The sequence below is a fragment of the Bufo gargarizans genome, chromosome 5, assembly GCF_014858855.1.
Source record: "Bufo gargarizans isolate SCDJY-AF-19 chromosome 5, ASM1485885v1, whole genome shotgun sequence".
In the NCBI taxonomy this organism is placed as follows: domain Eukaryota; kingdom Metazoa; phylum Chordata; class Amphibia; order Anura; family Bufonidae; genus Bufo; species Bufo gargarizans.
Window position 1 is genome coordinate 452,631,204 of NC_058084.1, and position 16,835 is coordinate 452,648,038.

The 16,835-nt window shown below is 49.8% G+C and overlaps 1 protein-coding gene across 1 annotated transcript in view; it reads left to right on the plus strand.

Annotated features, from left to right (window-relative positions):
• ABCB1 (ATP binding cassette subfamily B member 1) overlaps positions 1–16,835 on the plus strand; it is a 73,584-nt gene that overhangs the window by 23,618 nt on the left and 33,131 nt on the right. The window contains exons 6-11 of the mRNA XM_044295578.1: positions 2,674–2,865; positions 7,952–8,123; positions 8,211–8,335; positions 8,411–8,582; positions 10,508–10,621; positions 16,524–16,634. Coding sequence (XP_044151513.1) covers positions 2,674–2,865; positions 7,952–8,123; positions 8,211–8,335; positions 8,411–8,582; positions 10,508–10,621; positions 16,524–16,634 — 886 coding nt within the window. The remainder of the gene's footprint in view (positions 1–2,673; positions 2,866–7,951; positions 8,124–8,210; positions 8,336–8,410; positions 8,583–10,507; positions 10,622–16,523; positions 16,635–16,835) is intronic.

A 16,835-nucleotide genomic window follows, 5' to 3' on the forward strand; every position in this document is an offset into this window, starting at 1 on the left:
CATGCTCAGTTCCAGCCTTTAACTTAGAAGCTGTGTCAGTCACAGGGAGAGAGCTGCAGCAGATAAGACACACCCTCAGAGCTGTGATAGGGAGAGAGCTGCAGCAGATAAGACACACCCTCAGAGCTGTGATAGGGAGAGAGCTGCAGCAGATAAGACACACCCTCAGAGCTGTGATAGGGAGAGAGCTGCAGCAGATAAGACACACCCTCAGAGCTGTGATAGGGAGAGAGCTGCAGCAGATAAGACACACCCTCAGAGCTGTGATAGGGAGAGAGCTGCAGCAGATAAGACACACCCTCAGAGCTGTGATAGGGAGAGAGCTGCAGCAGATAAGACACACCCTCAGAGCTGTGATAGGGAGAGAGCTGCAGCAGATAAGACACACCCTCAGAGCTGTGATAGGGAGAGAGCTGCAGCAGATAAGACACACCCTCAGAGCTGTGATAGGGAGAGAGCTGCAGCAGATAAGACACACCCTCAGAGCTGTGATAGGGAGAGAGCTGCAGCAGATAAGACACACCCTCAGAGCTGTGATAGGGAGAGAGCTGCAGCAGATAAGACACACCCTCAGAGCTGTGATAGGGAGAATGATGCAGCAGAAAGGACACAGTCCCTTGGCTGTGGAAGGGAGAGAGCTGCAGCAGAGAGGACATTCCCCTAAAGCTGTGATCTTAAAATAAATCTAGCAGAACAACGCGAGCAATGAATGAGGAGGATCCATGTGATGTACAGGGCTGGTTCTAGCTTTGTTATAAAGCGAATTTCATATACTATACGATGTCTGATTATTATTTTTTTTACATTGACCATGGGATAACCCCTCTAACATATCGGCACAGCTTTTGGCCAAACCTTGGCTGCACTGTGGTTGCTACTGTACATGTGAACTTACCTTTCCAGAGTACTAAATACTTAGGGTGGACATTTTCCTCTTAGATCAAGTGGTCAGTACTGTCTTACCTACACATTTAGGTAACACCGTCTTGAACACCATTGAAAGTCAATGGAGGACGGATCCGTTTTCTATTGTGGCAGATTGTGTCAGAGAAAACTGATCCGTCCCCATTGACTTACATTGTGTGCCAGGACGGATCCGTTTGGCTCAGTTTTGTCAAGCGGACAGCAAAACCCTGTCTGGTGTCGGCCTCCAGAGCGTAATGGTGACTGATCGGAGGAAAACTGATGCATTCTGAGCGGATCCTTTTCCATTCATAATGCATTAGGGCAAAACTGATCCGTTTTGGACCGTGTGTGAGAGCCCTGAGCGGATCTCAGAAACGGAAAGCCAAAACGCCAGTGTGATAGTAGCCTAATGTAACAGGGCATGTAATTCTGTAATTCGCTGAACTAGGCCTTCCTGTACTACAGGACCAAGTATTTTATCACTGATCCTTGAAAATAAGATAAGACGTGTTCCTTTCTTGCGTCTTCATTGGCTTCTTGGGTGTTCTGCATTATACAGTCTGTCACAGTGCAAAGTGCAGGTATCATAGAAGCCGGGTTATCTATTAACAATAAGATATTTCTGCAGGCCACCTGCATCTGACTGTATGCAGAGATGAGCAAGCTTAATAACATGATCGTAAAAGCGGAAGGCAAAGGGCACGACTTGATCTATGGCTCCCTGTGTGGCTCATATGGCGGCACTTTATTTTAAGTTGACCTTCAATAGGATTACATTCACTGCTTCCATAATATGTCCACTGCAAACTGTCCTTGAATTGGCCATGAGGAATGACCTGACTCCATGGCATCGAGAAGTAGTGGAGATTGACATGCAATGGCAGTATAATGTACCGTATGTATGTAATATAGGCCATATAGGGCATCTGGTACCCATTCAGAATTCCGGAGGGTAAATGGAAATTTTGAGGGGAGGGCGGTTAAACGAACTATTGTGGTCGCATTAGAGCATCCTAAAGAGCTCTGCCATCAAGGGCTAAAGACCATTAGTATCACTTACGGCGGGTTCACGTCACCGTTCTGAAGTTATTGGTTACAACGGAAAATAACGGAATTCGTAAGACGGAATTCAAAACGGAAACTTTTAGAGGCATTCCGTTTTGATCCATCATAAGAGAGGTCTATGGGCAGCAGAACTGATCCGTCTGGTTTCCGTTATGCAGGACGGAAAAGAAAGTCCTGTCGACAGGAAACCAGACGGATCTGTTCTGCTTGCCCGTAGACCTCTGTTATGACTGATCTTGTCCCTGAACAGTGATGGTCAGTGCGCAGTGTTCGCCAGCGAACACATGCGGGCTGCCATCTTTAGTAAGGTAGACCCGTCCGGCGATGCACAGGTAAGCCCTTACCTGTGTCGGGAGCCAGTCTGAAATCAAATGCAGTCAACCGGAAGCAGGCAGTTCCGAGAAAAGCCCGATGAAGGCCCCCCGGCGGCTGTTCTCGGAACTGCCTGCTCCCGGTGACTGCATTTGATTTCAGACCGGCACAGGTAAGGGCTAACCTGTGCATCGCTGGACGGGTGAGTCAAGATGGCAGCACGCATGTGTTCACTGGCGAACACTGCGAACTGACCATCGCTGTCCCCGAACACTGACATAATGTCGTGAGTATAGCGGGACAAGTCAGGATTGACTAGCAGATGAGTGCACATAGTAGTCGCCATCGATATGGCTGTGCCCGTTCTAACACAGTATTTTCCTCCCGCAGGTATTCCTATTATTACAGCGGGCTAGGATTTGCCGTGCTTCTGGCTGGTTATCTCCAGATCTCACTTTGGACACTGTCTGCTGGCCGGCAGATCAAGAAAATAAGAAAGCATTTCTTCCATGCGGTGCTCAGGCAGGAGATCAGCTGGTTTGATGTCAACGACGCAGGAGAACTGAACACCAGGCTGACGGAGTGAGTACTCACCGCCATTACTGTATCCAGCTCAGACTAATATTTTATATACCGTGATGACCGGTCCTACAGCATTGCTCCACAATAGCGGAGTGTCCACCTCCGAGCTTACGGTAATGCTTGGGTCATCCCTAAGTTACTCTCTGGCCCAAGTTTAATATTAATGAGCTGTTAAAGATTAAAGGGTAACTGTCATATTTTTATTTTATTTGCTAGTATATTAGAGCCAGGCATGTATACCTGAGTTAGTCTGTCAATGATTGTCAGAAGATCTGTAATTACCTTATAATAACAGCTTTCATTAATGTCCCCTGTCCCTTTCCACTGTTTCCTTAAAAGACTGTTGCTAGGGCTTGTCTGTCTCCCAACCTAAGTAAACAGAAGACGTTTGCATACAGTTTTCCTGATCAGGCAGGCAGTTCGGGCAACTGAACTGCCTGCCGGAATCAAACAAAGCAAGTGTGAAAGTATGCTATATTTTGTTCAGTGGTGGGAGGGGGGGGGGGGGTTCGGAGCTGCTCCGACTGTTTGTGGGTTGGGTTTTGTGGAGTTTTTTTTCTCAATATATTTCTAAAAATTTATAAAGTAAAAAAAAGAAAGTTACTCTCTGGAGTTGTGATAACTATTCAGGGTGCCATTTTTTTTCACTTTTTTTCAGAGTTATCATTCCCCTTACCTTAAAATGTAAACACCCAATAAAAAATATAACCTAAATAATGCCAAAAACCTAATAATTCAGTTAAGCCCAGTGAGCTGCATTGGGAATAAAGGGTGTCTGTTGTCGGAAAATTCACTGATGAACCAGGCACAATGCCTTGTAGGACCATCAGCTGATTGTGATGATACATTGTGCTTAGCAATCCATTGCTGCATTCTGGAGAAAAAGTACTTTTAATCCGTATGCAAATGACCAGTTAAGTGCACCGAGGGCGGGCCCAAGCCACTCTGTGCACCCTCTCTCCTCCTACTTCCTCTGCTAGCCCCTCCATTTCCTTCTTGATTTACAGGACCAGGCAGGATGACTATGCAGAAACCTGGCCCTGTCAGTCAAGTAGAGAGAGGGTCTGGATGGGAGAGCAGAAGGAGGAAGGGTGCACAGAGTGGCTTGAACCCACCCTCAGTGCACTTAACTGCTCATTTGCATATGGATTAAAACTTTTTTCTCAAGGGATCACCAAGTAAAAGTTACAAGGCATCGTGCCTTAAAACTGAATTTCCTGGAAACAGAGTCTGAGATTTGGGATTTGTTTGGCAGGGTCCTCATACTGACAGCTCCTTAAAGGGTTTCTACCACTTCGTTTGCCCCTATTTAGCTTTCAGACACTAGCGATCCGCTAGTGTCTGCTGTACCAAACAATCCTAATCTAACAGTTTTTTGTCCAGCCGTTTTGCTAAAAAAAGAACTTTTATGGATATGCTAATGAGCCTCTAGGTGCTATGCGGGCGTCTTTTCAGCACCTAGAGGCTCCGTCTACCTTCACATAATGCCGCCCAGCGCGTCCCTCCAGCACGCCCATCTCTGATGGAATCCGATCCTCCCTCTGTTCCAGCCGTACGAAATCTCGCACCTGTGCCGTGCGCGTTGTAATCGGCGCAGGCGCAGTGAATGTCTGACCGCTGCCTGCTCAGACATCTCCACAAAAAACTGTTAGATTAGGATTGTTTGGTACAGCACTGAAGTCACGACTAGTATCAATTAGCGTGGGCGGGGCTAAGCTCCATTCAAGTGAACAGAGCTTAACCCCGCCCACGCTAGTTGATACAAGTCGTGATGTCACTGGGCCAGCGGTAAACAGTAAGAAGGCCGCGGCGCTCCTGGAGCGCCGCTGCCTTCTCAAACAGCTCATGGGCGGGGGTCCCGGCTGTCGGACCACCACCAATCAGATACTGATGATCTATCCAGAGGATAGATCATCAGTTAAAACAAAGTGCAGAACCCCTTTAAACTTGCCTAGCTCGTAATTTGTCATGCAAGGAAGGGAAATCAGTAAGGACCAGCAGTATGAGAACTATGGCAAACAGCACCCCACATCTCAGCTTTCTGGAGGGTAACGTGGGTAGTTGGATGAGGGATACTGGGCGAACGGCAGCCATGCTTCCAGCTTTTTTCTCCTATGTGCAGCATTTATATGGGTGCCGCGCCAGTTGGTAATGAAAGATGATTGATTGCTGAGGATACGTTACAATTATTATTAGATATATTTTTTTTATATTTGCCACTTTACTCCTTTGAGTGATGGCTTCTGTGCTCCTTCATATTGGCACAGGTAGCACATACAATATGGTGATCTGTCTCTTCTTGTACTTAATTACTGTAACCCAGTGGCGAGGTTGGTTTCGCCACACATCTCCCCCCCCCAGGGAAGACTAACCAGATACCTGACCTCACGTCGGTCGGTACCTGAGTTAATCTGGCAGCCCACCCACAACCCAATACTGGACCTGTTGAATTTTGGGGCCTGGCTCTGTTCTGTAGGTCCCGAGCTGTTGAGTGTGCATCTGCTACTCCTTGCTTTGTGGTTCTCCAGCTTGGAGCTGTAGGTACTTGGTGGGCAGAGGCCGACTGCGCTCTGCCCAGATGCCAGCTCTTCCGCTGGGGTGAGGGGGGTACAAGCCAGTCCTGTAACAAGGAGGTCGGTGGAGCAGAGGCTAGCGGCTCTCTGCCCTGATGCCAGCTCTTCCGCTGGGAAGGGATCAGTGGGTATTGCAGGCTCATCCCCTGCCCCCAGAACTCGGTTGGGAAGGAGCTGGGAAGGGGAGGGCTCGCTTACCTCCTCCTCCTGGTATCCCTGCGGAGATGGCTGGAGATCTGGTTGTTGGAGGGGGAAACCGACTGTCTCCTCTTTGGCTAAACAGCCCTGTTGCTGGGGGACAGGACCGACTGTCCCTACCCTCTGTGCTGTGAGTGCAGAGACCACGGTCCCATCTGCACAATTGTGGGGCTTACTGTTTCCCCCTGGTGCGTTAAGTTGCCGCTGGGGAGAGGGGGTAACGAGCTCCTCTCCCATACATACTTCCAGCCGCTGGGGAGGGCGACCGACCGCCTCCGCTCCCAATACAGTGTCCTGCTGCTGGGGAAAGGAGACTGGGCTCTCTATTCCCTGTAGGACACTCTGCCGCTGGGGGACAGGACCGACTGTCTCTGCCCCCTGTAACTCCGCCTGCCGCTAGGGAATGGAGACTGGGCTCCCAATTCCCTGTACATCACACGGCCGCTGGGGAATGGAGACTGGGCTCCCAATTCCCAAAAAATCATGCTGCTGCTGGGGGGCAGGAACAACTACCTCTGCCCCCTGTAACTCAGCCTGCCGCTGGGGAATGGAGACTAGGCTCCCAATTCCCTGCAGGACCGGTGGAGAGACCTCGGTCCAATCTCCACCGGCCACCTGGGGTTCTTCCCAGTAAACATCCACAATATCCTCCCAGCTGAAGGGCTTTGGACCTGGGTCCGACTTCTTGCTGTCCTGCTGAGCCTTCCCAATGGAGTGGAAGAGATCTTGGTAGTCCTGCTCCAGTTCCCACTCCAGGGTTGCTAGGTGAGCCAGGTCTTTCTCTACCTCATGGGGGTCATCCCACTGCTGCCACCAATTGTAACGGACCGTTTCAGCAGACAAGGGGTTAAAATCCGTTTAGGCGATATGCCCCTTTCTGAGAGACAGGCACAGCTACTGCAGAACACCAACCTCCCGAACTGGATACAAAATAGCACTCCAAACTGGAACCTCGCAAATAGCTGCCGGCAGACAAACAGGAAAAGCATACAATCGGCTTACACTCCTGGCAATCAGTCTCCAACAGCATACAGGGAATCCCCCCAATAACGAGACAAGGCTCCGTGTTGAGGGTCAAGCAGTGCTCTGACGTGCTGGCACACCCAGCCTGGTTTTTATTACAGTTGTTGCAAATACAGGTCCGCCCACAGGGTTTTGAAATACAACCAATCAGTAATTTACAACACATACAATGTAAATACAGCAACCAATCGTTCACGCCCCCAGAGGACCAGAAGGGAGACTGCGACACAGGACAGATACAACATATCCCCACAATGCATCACGGTTTCCTCCTCTCTGTCCCGGAGACAACCGAAGGCAATCCAATTATCTCTCAGGACAAAGGGAGATCACCAATACACATGAGGAGACAACAGGACAGGAATCACCACCCAAACACACAATGGCACACCCCCACAGTAAACACAGACATTTAACATATCCCCAGATAGCTCAAGTCTGAGTGCATATCATTAGGTGAATGGCACTCAGAATACACAAATACAATAATATTAGCTATCTGGGTGCCCTCACATAACATACAATTTAACCGAACGCATAATAACATAAAATACAATTCTACAGACAGATTTAAGCTGTGCGGCCGGTCTGTCTTCTCCTTTAAAGTTACTATGGGCCATAATCCTGAGGCAAGAGGCTTTTAAACAGCCCTCTCCAAAACCCAGTGGCGAGGTTGGTTTCGCCACAATTACCTATTACCCGATTTGTTTCTATGGAGACTTCTGGAGGACATGATTATCTCTCATTCATTTACCCGAGAATAGATCTTGTGTGTTGTGTACAGGACTAGGCAGAGGAAGAGGTGACGAGAGAAACGTGGACCTTACATTCTCGTAAAATAGAACTTCAAAATCCTAAAAAGAAACTGAAATAAATAATTAACATAAAGAAAAAGTCAGCTGCCCAAAATGCACCTTTTCTGTCCAGTCTATTGGATAAGCAGCCATTGGTATTCTAGACAAAGGTGTACATAGAATTGAGAAGGTCCAAAACTCAACCTATGCCCGCTCCTCATGGCACCGGTCATGGTACGAAGAGCGTGGCACAACATCAGCAAGACCTTTTATTTGTGGTCCATTGCCCTTGTTGAGGGGAGGCCTTGCTCAATCTTCTCATGAGAAACAAGGACCTGATCTAGGGGGTCTATAGCTACCATATGGGTCACCTCTCTGCCGAGGCTATACCTTGAGCAGCCGTTCCGCGGTGTTGTTGGTGCCGTAGAAGGTGCCTTGTCCTTCATCCTCTCCCAATGATAATTTTTTTCACATGTCTTTTTTTATTTTTTATTTCAGCGATGTCCAAAAAATCAACGAAGGCATTGGAGATAAGATAGCCTTGCTGCTGCAGTCGATTGCTACTTTCATCACCGGCTTTATTATCGGCTTTGTGAGGGGCTGGAAGCTGACCCTGGTTATTCTGGCAATCAGTCCCGTAATGGGACTTTCAGCGGCTATTTGGTCAAAGGTAGGAAATGATGTCTTCTGTGTCTTAGCCACTGCATAAAACCGACCGACAAACGCGTTTGCTGTAAATCGGATTATTTATTCGCAGATATTGTCAACCTTTACTAACAAGGAGCTGACGGCTTACGCCAAAGCTGGGGCGGTGGCCGAGGAGGTTCTCGCGGCCATCCGGACCGTTATAGCCTTTGGGGGGCAAGCTAAGGAAATTAAGAGGTGAGTGCGACTCTTTTTTTTTGTCATAGGGACCCACTACTGACTTGTTTAACCCTTTGTGCCTGTCTTTGGCAGGTATGAAAAGAATCTAGAAGATGCCAAAAAGATAGGCATCAAGAAGGCAGTCACCGCCAACGTGTCCATGGGGTTTGCATTCTTAATGATCTATGCATCCTATGCACTGGCGTTCTGGTATGGAACCACTCTGATTATACAAGAAGAATACACTATTGGGAAAGTGCTGACAGTAAGCAAATTATTATTATTATTTTAATTTTTTGTCAAAATTGTGCGTATGCTGGATAACCTCCCAGTGTTTTAATAAGTTAACTCATTGTGCTCAGAATTGTAAAAGCTGGGTGCTGCAATGTTTCGTCCCTGGCATCGCTGGGTAGCATGGTAGGTTAGTGGTTAAAATGGCCGCCTTGGAACAATGGATATTAAAACCTGGGGCAATGGGTAGGTGAATGAAGCCTGTAGAAGAGTTCAGCTTTTTATTACATGCTTGGAGGAGCGGCATAGATATACACTTTGCTAACTGCCTTTTTACTGCAGTCACTGAGGGGCCTTTTTACGGCGACCTAGTCTAAGCTCTGCAGGGGTCTAATGTGCAGCATAAAGCAGGGCGGCTCCTGCTCTAACTGCCCAGAGCAGCAAAAGGGCCAATCCAGGTCATTTAACCACCTTAGATGCAGCGATCAATAGCGACCACGGCATCTAAGTGGTTTACAGCAGTGGTTCTCAACCTTTCTAAAGCCGTGACCCCTTAATACAGTTCCTCATGTTGTGGTGACCCCCAACCATTACATTTTTTTCCTTGCTACGTTCAAACTAATTTTGCTACTGTTATGAATTGTAATGTAAATATCTGATATGCAGGATGTATTTTTATTGCTACAAATTGAACATAATTAAAGCAGAGTAATTCATCACAAAGACAAAATGTTGGGTACCCCTCAAATAAATAAATCAGTGGTGCTTCAAGTCCCCCCCAAATAAATAAATCAGCGGGGCTTCAGGTCTCCCGCAAATAAATAAATCAGCGGTGCTCAGGGTACCCCCAAATAAATAAATCAGCGGTGCTCAGGGTACCCCCAAATAAATAAATCAGCGGTGCTCAGGGTACCCCCAAATAAATAAATCAGCGGTGCATCAGGTTTCCCCCAAATAAATAAATCAATGGTGCTCAGGGTCCCCCAAATAAATAAATCAGCGGTGCTTCATGTCCCCCCAAATAAATTAAGCCTTGCTCAGCCAAATAATTAAAATAAAATTAGCCAGGCTCAATTAAAACATTGGTGGCAGTGGTGCTCAGCGGCGGTGTCATTAACGAAAAAACTCTGACCTCAGCAGACAGGCTGGAGCCTGACTTACCCGTCCAGACGTCAGGCTCCTTCAAGCACAGGCAGTGATAGGACATCACTTCCTGTGCGCGAGGATAAGGGACCGCTGCCGTTGTGCGGGCGACCCACAATAGGAAGCCTCAGGCGACCCCCCGGAAAGGGCCGATCGACCCCCAAAGGGGTCGCGACCCCTAGGTTGAGAACCACTGGTTTAGAGGAAGGGAGCTTCCTCTACTCCCATCGGCACCCTGCGAATGAGATCGTTGGGCACCAATGTTTTCGCACCCCACAGGCCTGTCTGCAGTGTATTCCTCTCTGGCGCAGCCTGCTGGTGACTGTCGGTATATACATTACACTATTTGAGCCGTTTTCAGAAGTGCCTTTTAAATTCCCCTTGTGTGACTAATAAATGGTTTAAATTTTATGAAAGATAAGAAAATGAAAAAGCCCTCATGCTGCTACATTGATGGGAAAATAAATAAGTTATAACGCGACGTAAAAAATGGAAAAAAATCCTTGGTCACGAAGGCCCTAAAGAGGCTGGTCACTAAGGGGTTAAGTTTAACTGGTTTAGATACCCCGTTCTGAATTCACGGAGGCTGGTCGACCACGCAGAGTGGAGCATGGCTACAAAGAGCGTCTCTCAGTCCGGAGGACCTCTGTGCTCACATTACACACAGCAGTTCGTTGAATTCAGTGGGCGCCATGTAGCGCTTTATTTCTCCTGTGGTGGGCGCCGCTACAGAACTGAATGTGGAATCAATGTGGAACCTTACTACAAAGTAGACAACCCCTTTAACCTTTGTTTTTCTTTTTTTGATTCTCTTAGGTATTCTTTGCCGTCATTATCGGAGCTTTTGCCATAGGACAAGCATCACCCAATATTGAATCGTTTTCCAACGCCAGAGGAGCGGCTTATACTGTATTTACCATTATAGACAGTGTAAGTGTTTTTTTAGTGGAATGATTCTGCAGGAATCATTTTTCTGTTTATATGACACAGTGTGCACATTTTTGATTAAGGCTACTTTCACATTTGCGTTTGTCTTTTCCGGCATAGAATTCCGTCACAGGGGCTCTATACTGGAAAAGAACTGATCAGGCATATCCCCATGCATTCTGAATGGAGAGTAATCCGTTCAGTTTGCATCAGGATGTCTTCAGTTCAGTCGTTTTGACTGATCAGGCAAAAGAGAAAACCGTAGCATGCTACGGTTTTATCTCCGGCGAAAAAAACTGAAGACTTGCCTGAATGCCAGAATGCCGGCTCCGTCCTTCCGGTCTGCGCATGCGCAGACCTTTAAAAATGGAAAAAAGAAAAAAAAAACGGGTCAGTTTTCAGTTTTGCCTAATGACACCGGAAAAACGGATCCGGTATTGCAATGCATTTTTCTGACTGATCAGGCATTTTTCTGACTGATCAGGATCCTGATCAGTCAGAAAAATGCCTGATCAGTCAGAAAAAATGACATCCGTTTGCATACAGTTTGCCTGATCAGGCAGTCAGTTCAGGCAACGGAACTGCCTGCCGGAATCAAACAACGCAAGTGTGAAAGTACCCTAAAAGGATTTCCCGGGAGTAGACTATGGATGGCCTGTCCTCAGGATACGTCATCCGTATGTGATCTGTGGGGGTCCAGCTGCAGACACCCCCGCTGATTAGCTGTTTGAAGGGGCCGCGGCGCTCCGGTGAGCACTGCCGCCTCATCACAGCACAGCGCTGTACATTGCGTAGTGGCTGTTCTTGGTATTACATTCACTTGAATGGACTGAGCTGCACATAGGCTACTTGACCATTGAACGAGGCGTCACTGGCCAAGAAAGAGGCTGCAGAGCTCACCTGATCTCTTCAAACAGCTATAGGCCATCAGTATTCTCCTTCCGAGAAACCCTTTTACTCAATATATGGGGAGGCATTTGGAGCAGCCATGACCCCTTGATCATTAATATCATCTGCTAAGCTTTGCCATGTCATTAGACTCACAAACCGAGTGTGGGCTGTTGGTGGTTGTCCTTTTCTTTTTGGGCCGAGTAGGTCAACAGACTAAGATCTACAGTACTTTGTGCTGTTTTGTGGAACTGGGAGATGAAAGGATACTTCAGCAGAGGAGAGAATGGTGGGAGGAGGGGGATGCAGCTGAAGCTTCTCTCTCTCTCAGCACCAGCTTTCCATCTGGAGAACTTATAGGCACAATGTTTGCCTTAGACTCAAACAGGGTTAACAATGTGTTGTCCTTCTCATCATCTAGTATCCTCTGCAACTTCTTCTTGCATATCCCTGGATGTCCTTCCCTCCCTAATGGCAACGTGATCACTTAATCCTCTATAATAAAATGCCTCTGTGCCTGCGATGTGTCTGTGCGTGTGTGCCGATGTTAAATGCGCATGCGCGGCGCGCTGGCAAATAGAATCGCAGCGCACCACATGCGGCCGCACCGCCCACATCAGCGCACTGGAGAACAGAATAGGGAGAGAAAGAAGCACTCTCCGCTAATTGGTGAAAGAGGCGGTAAGGGGGCATGGTTTTGAATCCCCATCATCGCAAGGGGGTTACCTGGAAGAGAGACCACCTCAGCAGGGGCACGACAGGAGGTGGAGGTGGCATGAGCACAGGCACCAGAGGGAGGAAGGGCATCTGGAGCAGGGGCACTTCAGAGGGGAGGCAACTGAAGGAGGGGCGTCTGGGACTAAAGGGGAGACACTTGGAGCAGGAGAAAGGGGGTCCTGGATGCAGGGAGAGTAGGGGCTCTGGGGAACACCTGCAGTAGAAAGGGGGAAGCTGGAGCAGACAGCAGAGCACCTGAAGCAGGGGCAACTGATGGGGGTTACCTGGAACAGGGGCAACTGATGGGAGTTACCTGGCGCAGAGGCAACTGATGGGGGTTACCTGGAGCAGGGGCAACTGATGGGGGTTACCTGGAGCAGGGGCAACTGATGGGAGTTACCTGGAGCAGGGGCAACTGATGGGGGTTACCTGGAGCAGGGGCAGCTGATGGGAGTTACCTGGAGCAGGGGCAACTGATGGGAGTTACCTGGAGCAGGGGCAACTGATGGGAGTTACCTGGAGCAGGGGCAACTGATGGGAGTTACCTGGAGCAGGGGCAACTGATGGGAGTTACCTGGCGCGGAGGCAACTGATGGGGGTTACCTGGAGCAGGGGCAACTGATGGGGGTTACCTGGAGCAGGGGCAACTGATGGGAGTTACCTGGAGCAGGGGCAACTGATGGGGGTTACCTGGAGCAGGGGCAGCTGATGGGAGTTACCTGGAGCAGGGGCAACTGATGGGGGTTACCTGGAGCAGGGGCAACTGATGGGAGTTACCTGGAGCAGGGGCAACTGATGGGGGTTACCTGGAGCAGGGGCAACTGATGGGAGTTACCTGGAGCAGGGGCAACTAAAGGGAGTTACCTGGAGCAGGAGAAACTGATGGGAGTTACCTGGAGCAGGGGCAACTGATGGGGGTTACCTGGAGCAGGGGAAACTGATGGGAGTTACCTGGAGCATGGGCAACTAATGAGAGTTACCTGGAGAAGGGCAACTGATGGGGGTTACCTGGAGCAGGGGAAACTGATGGGAGTTACCTGGAGCAGAGGCAACTGATGGGGGTTACCTGGAGCAGGGGTAACTGATGGGAGTTACCTGGAGAAGGGCCACTGATGGGGGTTACCTGGAGCAGGGGCAACTGATGGGAGTTATCTGGAGAAGGGCAACTGATGGGGGTTACCTGGAGCAGGGGAAACTGATGGGAGTTACCTGGAGCAGGTGCAACTGATGGGGGTCACCTGGATAAGGGCAACTGATGGGAGTTACATGGAGAAGGGCAACTGATGGGGGTTACCTGGAGAAGGGCAACTGATGGGGTTACCTGGAGCAGGGGAAACTGATGGGAGTAACCTGGAGCAGGGGCAACTGATGGGGGTTACCTGGAGCAGGGGCAACTGATGGGGGTTACCTGGAGAAGGGCAACTGATAGGAGCTACCTGGAGAAGGGCAACTGATGGGGGTTACCTGGAGCAGGGGCAACTGATGGGAGTTACCTGGAGAAGGGCAACTGATGGGAGTTACCTGGAGCAGGGGAAACTGATGGGAGTTACCTGGAGCAGGTGCAACTGATGGGGGTCACCTGGAGAAGGGCAACTGATGGGGGTTACCTGGAGCAGAGGCAACTGATGGGGGTTACCTGGAGCAGGGGAAACTGATGGGAGTTACCTGGAGCAGGGGCAACTGATGGGGGTTACCTGGAGCAGGGGCAACTGATGGGGGTTACCTGGAGAAGGGCAACTGATGGGGGTTACCTGGAGCAGGGGCAACTGATGGGAGTTATCTGGAGAAGGGCAACTGATGGGGGTTACCTGGAGCAGGGGAAACTGATGGGAGTTACCTGGAGCAGGTGCAACTGATGGGGGTCACCTGGATAAGGGCAACTGATGGGAGTTACATGGAGAAGGGCAACTGATGGGGGTTACCTGGAGAAGGGCAACTGATGGGGGTTACCTGGAGCAGGGGAAACTGATGGGAGTTACCTAGAGCAGGGGCAACTGATGGGGGTTACCTGGAGCAGGGGCAACTGATGGGGGTTACCTGGAGAAGGGCAACTGATAGGAGCTACCTGGAGAAGGGCAACTGATGGGGGTTACCTGGAGCAGGGGCAACTGATGGGAGTTACCTGGAGAAGGGCAACTGATGGGAGTTACCTGGAGCAGGGGAAACTGATGGGAGTTACCTGGAGCAGGTGCAACTGATGGGGGTCACCTGGAGAAGAGCAACTGATGGGAGTTACATGGAGAAGGGCAACTGGTGGGGGTTACCTGGAGCAGAGGCAACTGATGGTGGTTACCTGGAGCAGGGGCAACTGATGGGAGTTACCTGGAGAAGGGCCACTGATGGGGGTTACCTAGAGCAGGGGCAACTGATGGGAGATACCTGGAGAAGGGCAACTGATGGGGGTTACCTGGAGCAGGGGCAACTGATGAGAGATACCTGGAGAAGGGCAACTGATGGGGGTTACCTGGAGCAGTGGCAACTGATGGGGGTTACCTGGAGCAGGGGCAACTGATGGGAGTTACCTCGAGCAGGGGCAACTGATGGGGGTTACCTGGAGCAGGGGCAACTGATGGGGGTTACCTGGAGCAGGGGCAGGATCACTAATGGATGGACACTAGAGCAGGAGTATTACTACTAGAGGCAAATACCAAACCTGCGGCAGCCCCCTGCACTCAGCACCTGATACCACTGCCTCTATACACAGAACATCCTCCTCCGAACTCCCCTCAGAGCTGAGCCCCGGGGAGCAAGACCTCCGTTGGGCAGCCTCTTGCAGAAGTGCCCGGGCTCTGGAGGAGGAGGGAGCAGTGTGCACGGACACGGAGCACGAACACAGGGCTTTTATCATTATACATTGTGTGCTTGCTCGGGGCTGCGTGTCTATGCGTGTGTGCCGATAATTGAACTGCATATGCATGGTGAGCCAACCAATCATCACATGGCGCTCCACACGCTGCCCACACCTGCACACCACGCAATCACCACCGCTCGCAGTCGCTACCAGCAGTCTTAGCCACCAGTCAGTGCCAGCTGTCTCCACGATCAGTCAGTGCCACTAGTCACAGTGCGAGCAGTCTCAGCCACCAGTCAGTGCCAGCTGTCTCAGCCATCAGTCAGTGCCAGCAGTCTCAGCCATCAGTCAGTGCCAGCAGTCTTAGCCACAGTGCCAGCAGTCTCAGCCACCAGTAGCTGCCAGCAGTCTTAGCGCCACCAGTCAGTGCCAGCTGTCCCCTTGCCATTTAATATAGACTGTTCCTACTAATGTTTATGCCCTACTGTTCTAGTGCCCGTTATTGTAACGGGCTTAATTTCTAGTTAAAGGGAACCTGTCACCCAAAAATCGCCTATTAAGCTGTTTACAGTACCTTATAGTGCTGTATAGTCGTTTCCTGATGCACTTTTTGTTAGTTTTGCAGCATGTATGCTCAGTCAGAAATCGATGTTATATTCAGCTGCTGCCCCGTGCTTCAAGTCAGGCTTGAAGTCACGGGGGCAGCGGCCTCGGCGTCTTACATGGCCCTCTCCCCGCCCCCTGCCTCTGTGACTGACAGCCGAAATCCGATTCCGGGACCGCGCTCAACGGCCGCATGCGCAGTAAAGGGCGGCAGGAGCGCGGTCCCGGCTGCCGCGCGTACTACGCGCCGTCTTACTTTCGCCGCACTGCGCATGCGCCCGACATCCTGTATCAAACGCGCCCAGATGCCGGGCGCGGGCGCGTTTGATACAGGATGTCGGGCGCATGCGCAGTGCGGCGAAAGTAAGACGGCGCGTAGTACGCGCGGCAGCCGGGACCGCGCTCCTGCCGCCCTTTACTGCGCATGCGGCCGTTGAGCGCGTCCCGGAATCGGATTTCGGCTGTCAGTCACAGGGGCGGGGAGAGGGCCATGTAAGACGCCGAGGCCGCTGCCCCCGTGACTTCAAGCCTGACTTGAAGCACGGGGCAGCAGCTGAATATAACATCGATTTCTGACTGAGCATACATGCTGCAAAACTAACAAAAAGTGCATCAGGAAACGACTATACAGCACTATAAGGTACTGTAAACAGCTTAATAGGCGATTTTTGGGTGACAGGTTCCCTTTAAAATATAAATGCAAATACACAGGGATAAACACTATAGAGTGTATTCATATGTGAATTCCCTCCCAATTTAGTACGTGCTCTTGCCCCAAGGCCACCTACAGGCACAGGCCTAGATTGCCTATAGGTGCCACTAGGTGACCACTTTTGGTATAATTAAGGAGGTGTCCCATAAAATGATCCATTTGTTCTACATGTTATCCTCTTCTATTTCCTGCAGGAACCTAAAATAGACAGTTTTTCCACTAAAGGGTTTAAACCCGACAAGATAAAGGGAGACATAGAATTCAGAAATGTGAAGTTCAACTATCCATCCAGACCTGAAGTCCAGGTTAGTAACCAGTCTTACCACCATAAATCTGTTTTTAACTGGAGTACACTCTGATGCTGTTAACATGGGCAATTTTTGTCGTTATGTGGGTTTTTTATTTGAGGACTGTATAGCGACATTATTTATTTTTACAGTATGGCATTATTATTAATGTCTAGCCTAGGGCGGAATTGGTTTTGTGTACAGTATGACAGTATTATC